Below are 6,948 nucleotides of genomic sequence, written 5' to 3'. Positions count from 1 at the left end.
GAGAAATATATATAATAATTTGGGACGGATCGTCACAATTATGATTTGCTTTGTATTTAAAATTAAATGATCGAAGTTAAATAAAGAGTTTTATTAAAATAAAATAAAAATCTATGTGCACACATAGACACACTCACAAGGCATAGTAATCGCAATTGCACCTACTCTTATTTTTGCCTATGCCAAACGGATAAAACTTGTAAAAAACATCACTTTTCAGAAAGCAATTTATATGCCCCTGCCCTTGCCCTGGAAACACTTGGACTTATTTTAGTGATTTTTTAGAACAAAAAGGGCAAAAGAATAATAAGAATCAAATATCATATTATTAAAACTGACCCAATATAGCTCCCCCCTCAAATACGAAAAAAGTGAAGAAAAACCCTAAACCTTCTCGTCAAACTCGACTCTACCGCTGAAGCCCCTCTTCTCTCTCTGTCTCCAATGGCTGTGAGTATTTTTTTCTGCAACTATTTTTCTCCATCACATTTGAATATTCTTAAATTACTATGTATATTTAATTTACTGGGTTTTTTTGGAACTGCTATTTCATGTTTCTGAGTTTTCCAATTTCTCCCTAAAATATACGATCTCTTTGAGGATTTTTGAATGCTCATAATTTCTTATTGGGTCGTTGAAATTAAATGCAAGTTTTTGGAAAGGTTCCATTTTGTAACCAAACTTTGTTCCTTTGGAGATTTTTTGTTTTTGGAGAAATTCGGGTTTGTTAATTAGTAATTTAGTACTTGTGTGATATGGAAGTATGTATGTATGTTTCAATTCATGATGTTGTCTGTGGTAGATTATAAAACAGTGTTGAAGTAGAGTAAATTGCACGAGAATATCGTTGAAATCCGTCCTGTGTTTAACTAGCAGTTGATGAATAAAATCTGAGCATTCTGTCCTCCAAAATATTTGTATGTGCTAATATAATTAAATTCACTTTTTCAACTTAAGGGCGTGCTTCGAATTTTGATACTTTTGGTTATTTGCGTAATGCAGACAATACCAGTTAACCCAAAGCCGTTCTTGAATAATCTGACTGGAAAGACTGTCATTGTGAAACTTAAATGGGGAATGGAGTACAAAGGTATGTTGCTTACAGTTCTGGAAAAGTATTGGATACTTATGCCGTGTTTTCTTTTGTTTCCTCATGCAAATTACTTTATTTATCGCATGCTTAGTGTATTCCTAATCCTGTTTTATTCCTCAATTCAGGTTTTCTTGTCTCGACAGATGCCTATATGAACTTGCAGGTACTATTATATTCAACTCTTTGGTTTTTCTTTCCTTTTTTTTTTCAGTGAGATATAAATTTGAAGCTGATGGATGTGTTTAATATTGAAATCTTATATGCATAGTTGGCAAACACTGAAGAATATATTGATGGGCAATCCACTGGAAATCTTGGAGAGATTTTGATAAGGTGAGTTCATTTGAATGCTTTGAACTTCCTAGCTATATTCTTCCTTGGAATTCTATGGTTTTGATGTGCTTTGTATTTTATTTTTGCTAGTTTTGTAGCATATAGTATGACTTCTTTTTCCATAAAGCACATATGACATGTAATGTATAGGAACCACAAATAACATAGGGAGTGTGAAGGCTGACGGGGGACATTGGTCAGTCACTAACTGAATGAAGCAGGCAATCGCTGCCTGTACATTCCAAAAGTTAATGTCACTATCGATTACTGTTAATGTTGATGGTCCTCCCAGCTCTCGTTGGGAGCTCCTCCGTTGCTGGTGGTGTCATATCCTATTGCTTTGTGGAGCAGTGTCACTGCCTTTATCATTTGGGATTGGCCATGAGACCAACATTTTGTTTTCTAATTTTACACATAACATATGGAGTAACTTTGAAGCTTCCAATGGATTTGGTCAACAATGTATTAGAGTGTCTTGTATATTGTGATTCATACGAATCTCTCTGAACGGAATGTGATGAGGGACATTGATCAGTCCCGAACTGAACGGAGCAGGCAATCAATGCTTGTACATTCCAAAAGTTAACGTCACATATCAAGTACTGTTAACGTTGATGGTCCTCCCAGCTCTTGTTGGGAGCTCCTCTGTTGATGGTGGTGTCATATCCTATCGCCTTGTGGAGCAGTGTCACTGCCTTTGCCATTTGGGATTGGCCATGAGACCAATATTTTGTTTTCTAATTTTACAACTAACATCTGGAGTAACTTTGAAGCTTCCATTGGATTTGGTCAACAATGTTTTAGAGGAGTGTCTAATTTATTGTGATTCATACAAATATTTCTGAACGGACTGTGATGGGGGACATTGATCACCAATCAGTCCCTAACTGAATGGAGCTGGCAATCAATGCTTGTACATTCCAAAGGTTAACGTTGCATATCAAGTACTGTTAACATTTACGGTCCTCTCAGCTCTGGGAGCTCCTCCGTCGATGGTGGTGTCATATCCTATCACCTTGTGGAGCAGTGTCACTGCCTTTTCCACTTGGGATTGGCCATGAGACCAATCTTTTGTTTTCTAATTCTACAAATAACATATGGAGTAACTTTGAAGCTTCCGCAGGATTTGGCCAACAATGAATTAGAGGAGTGTCTAGTCTATTTTGATTTTATCTACATTAAAAGGCTGCAATAGTAATCATACGACTTTCTCTCTCTCTCTCTCTAATTCTACAAATAACATATGGAGTAACTTTGAAGCTTCCGCAGGATTTGGCCAACAATGAATTAGAGGAGTGTCTAGTCTATTTTGATTTTATCTACATTAAAAGGCTGCAATAGTAATCATACGACTCTCTCTCTCTCTCTCTCTCTCTCTCTCTCTCTCTCTCTCTCTAATTCTACAAATAACATATGGAGTAACTTTGAAGCTTCCGTAGGATTTGGCCAACAATGAATTAGAGGAGTGTCTAGTCTATTTTGATTTTATCTACATTAAAAGGCTGCAATAGTAATCATACAACTCTCTCTCTCTCTCTCTCTCTCTCTCTCTCTCTCTCTCTCTCTGTGTAGAACATAGTTCGTAGTTACCAGTCTCATTAACTCTTTGCGTACCTCGGCTCTTCCTATCATGGTGTTCAAATTTCAATAGAGAATGTTCTGGTCTAGAGTATGTAAACTTACTTTCAAACAAAGAGAAAGGGTATATTAACATAATCCTGAACACCCCTTGAGTAAGAAAGTTGGGAACATATGAAAGAAGCTAATACAATAGTCGAGTGTTAATTTGATGAGAGTGTTCAAATAGAAGGTTGAGCTTAGAGATATCGATTGGAGTTGATCATGGTCTACAAAAGTTGCAATAGTGTGGATCACGTAGTAGTTTATTCTGCTAGAGTCCATATGTGGCAGGAGACCTCTTGGGGTCTAGAGAAGCCTAATGTTTGTTGATTCAGAAATGTCATTCGTTCATTCAGTTTGGGCATTTGTATTTCTTTCCCTTTGTATCGTAGGATTTTAGTGAGATTTGTAACAAACTGATCTGTAGTTGAGGATAATAGATAATTCGAGTTCTCAAATTTCTAGTCTATACAATCTGTTTCCTCAGCGAATAAGATGGGGGATGTGTCCACATGATAAAACACAATGCACGTACATTCAAGAACCTTAGTTTTCAACGAGTAAATAATCTTTTCATGTTTCCTTCTGCAGATGCAATAATGTTCTTTATCTTCATGGGGTGCCAGAGGATGAAGAAATTGAAGATGCTGAACGGGAATGAGTTTTGCAGCAGTTATCTTGCTTGAAAACCAGACTTCGGTAACCAGTATTTTTTCTCTACTTCTGCTGTTGCTTTTCTTGTTTTAACATGGAGTGGTTAGATTGTATTTGTATTGAATGTAGAGTTGGGTATCCTACTATCCTTGGATATTAAATCGACATGCCCGTGCCCTTTAAAAAGGGCTGTAACTGACAAATGGTTCTCTAACTTGAATGAGATTGTAACAAGACTATATGAGTTGAAATGAAACCTTTTTAGTTATTCGCTGCGCTAAAATTGGAACATGGTTTTGCAGGATCTTAATTTTTAGTTTCATTGACTTTGTTGATGAATTGCTTTTTATTATGAGTTACTAGTGGTAAGACAGTTGAGGCCGCCCGAGTAGTAGCACGTAGACTACATTGTGGATCATATGTAAATCCTTGATCACAAGTAATTTCATTTCTTTTTGCAGCTTCCTATGTGATGCATCTAATGTTCTACTGTATCCGACTCCTTCGGCAACTTTTGGAGTGAATGATACTTAATATGTGACTTTTAGGTGACTACTTCTAGTTCAAAGGGCTTGTTTGGGATGCAACTCCCAAATCTTCACAAGTAGACATGTGAAAGGGGTAAACAGTTACTATTTTCCTCCAAACTTAAAAAAAAAAAAAAAAAACACGAGATCATTTTTCACCCGAGCTGTTAGCCACATATAGTCTAGGCATTGATTTTTTTTTTTTTTTTCTTTTTTGTACACACCATTTCTGCATTAAATTCATCTAAAGGAGAAAAATGATTCGAACTTGGTTGCAGACGAGCATTCAGGATTCGAACTTGATTGCAGACGAGTATACTTTTGAAAATCATAAACATTTTTCAGTGGAAAGGGGCCGAACAACTTGGTTCGGCGAGGTCCTTCAAAACTTGAATGTAACGTTCAACACCTGCGCAATAAATGTTTCTTAATATTCGGTTCTAGTGTACCGAATGAAAACACAATTAGCAAAATCTGATGAAAATCGTAAACATTTTAACGAGACTGAAAAGTCAACCTCATACTGGATAGGCTAGAAATTACGCAGGTAGTGGATTATCCTGGTAGTTAGGCCCTCCTCTTCAAACAACTTTGTCCTTGTTTCAAACCCTCTTTTTGCTCTAAGCGTAGTATACCGCTTGTAATAAAATAAATATTTAAAATACGAGGTAATTGTAGTAATGGTCTCTTAATTTTAACTCAATTGGAGTAATGGTTACTCAACTAAAATTCATGACTATTGGTCCCTTAACTCATCAAAACATGAAGTTATGGTCTTTTTTGTTAACTCCGTTAGAACTTTTGTTATGCATGTGAGGTTGAATCAAGGGGTTATTATGGAAAACCAAATAAGAAAAATTGTAGCAGTAGTTCATCAACTTTAACGAAATGGTATCTCAACTTTAGCCCAATTGGAGCAATGGTCTCTCGACTTTAATCCAATTAGAGCAATGGTCTTTCAACTAAAAATAAAAGTGACAAAAATATAGAATTTGTTTCATTAAATCTCAATGTTCATTTCACGTTACGTTGAATACAACATAGTAGTACTGTAACTTTTCGACAAAAAGTAGTTTGGCTTCAATTGTCATTTTATATCAAGCGGTATCCTACATATTTTAAATATTTATTAATTGTTAGTTGTTAATGTGGCATCTCACCTGTGTGAGGACTTGCATATCACAAGCGTCGGTCACTAGCATTCACCTTTACAACAACAAACACTTGAACTCCCATCATTCAATCATTCCAACTTGCTCTCAAAAGTCAAAAACTCATCTGCCCTTCCAATTTAGCATTTGGTGCTTCTTGACTTGGAACGCCGCCATGTAAACATTATATGAATGTCATCATCAAAGGATTGGAGCCAACAAAAATGTCCCTATCTCTCTGTCCACCCTGCCCCAATTCCCAGCGCTATCGTCGGTTGTCTACTCGTGTGTGGGTCATTTCTAACCGCTAATGCGTATCGCATATACCGCCGGCCATTGCACTGCCCATTGCACTAAAACGAGTAGGTCCTACCTAAAACTTGTGCTTCAAGTAAAGTGCAAAGACATCACCCTCATGTCCCAGTGAAAAATGACGATTGAAAATTACTTTTTCTTTTTTGAATAAACGATATTATCTACGCTAAGAGGATGGTGTGAACTAAGCCTTATAATGAGCTAACACTAGCATGGTTTAAATTTGTCTTTGGCCAGAATCGAACCTAAAACTTCTTACTTAAGTGAAGAAAAATACCATTAAACGTAGTGCTAAGTGGCGACAATTGAAAATCCCTTACACATGACAGACTGCATGGTCTTAAATTTGCTGAAATTTTTATTTTTTATTTCTTTAGGTGGTAGAAGGACGTCACCAATAACATATGCGCGTCATTGCAGGTAAGGAGGAGTAGTTTGTGGTTGAGATTCTAGCCGACTTAACCCCCTTCAATTTATTTTACATTCTAATTTGTTTTGGAACGTAGCTATAATATTTCATGACTTTAAGTGCACTGTAATATTAACGGAGTAGATAAAGATGATGACAATATAAAGTCTGTTTTAAATCTCACTTGGTTTATTTCACATTGCACTGACCGCAACGTGATACTGTAGATATTCTGCTTGTTGTGAACCGTTATCATTGCATATAAATTGTTTTTATTTTTTCAGTTCTTTAGTTGATGAAGTTCAAATTTTTATATTATTTTCCTAAAAGAATGTTGAGTTATTTATGCTTTATGTCAATTGTGGCAGCCGGAATTTTATATTCTTAAATATCAAAGAAAAAAAAATTATTTGTCCAAATTTTCTGCATCAGTATGGACTACTAAGTGAGAAGGGTTGCAAGAATTGCACAAGAAAGGCTTACTGGAAGGCGTGTCACGTTGCAAGCTGAACTTGTGTGAATATTGTGTTCTTCGAAAGCAAAGGAAGGTATCATTCGCAAGTAGCAATGCAGATAATCGAAGCAAAGAGCAACATTTTTAGATTGTTAAGAACAAATCTCCTTTTTTCCTTAAGAAATTAGCACCGTTTAAGAATATAAATGAAATTACTTAAGTTTATTTTCCTTTTCCAGTCCTTTCTTAACATTTCCATATCCATGTCAATGACATTGACTCGATATTTTCACTTTGATGATGAAATAAATGTTACGTTTGAGTCTTACAATGCTATTTTTCTTCCATAGTTCAACAGTTAAATCTTTCGTGTGGGGATCTGATGGATCTTT

General features: G+C 35.9%; 1 protein-coding gene across 1 annotated transcript; it reads left to right on the top strand.

Annotated features, from left to right (window-relative positions):
* The first annotated feature begins 291 nt into the window (after positions 1-291).
* On the top strand, positions 292-3,968 carry LOC103453820 (probable small nuclear ribonucleoprotein F). Its single transcript, XM_008393402.4, has 5 exons — positions 292-450; positions 1,003-1,090; positions 1,219-1,256; positions 1,362-1,426; positions 3,638-3,968. The coding sequence occupies exons 1-5, from the start codon at positions 445-447 to the stop codon at positions 3,705-3,707; spliced, it is 267 nt and encodes an 88-aa protein (XP_008391624.1). The 5' UTR covers positions 292-444; the 3' UTR covers positions 3,708-3,968.
* The last annotated feature ends 2,980 nt before the right edge of the window (positions 3,969-6,948 follow it).

This window comes from Malus domestica, chromosome 13 (assembly GCF_042453785.1).
Source record: "Malus domestica chromosome 13, GDT2T_hap1".
NCBI lineage: Eukaryota > Viridiplantae > Streptophyta > Magnoliopsida > Rosales > Rosaceae > Malus > Malus domestica.
The sequence above is the reverse complement of the archived record's forward strand: the minus strand, read 5'-3'. Positions and strand labels throughout refer to the sequence as shown.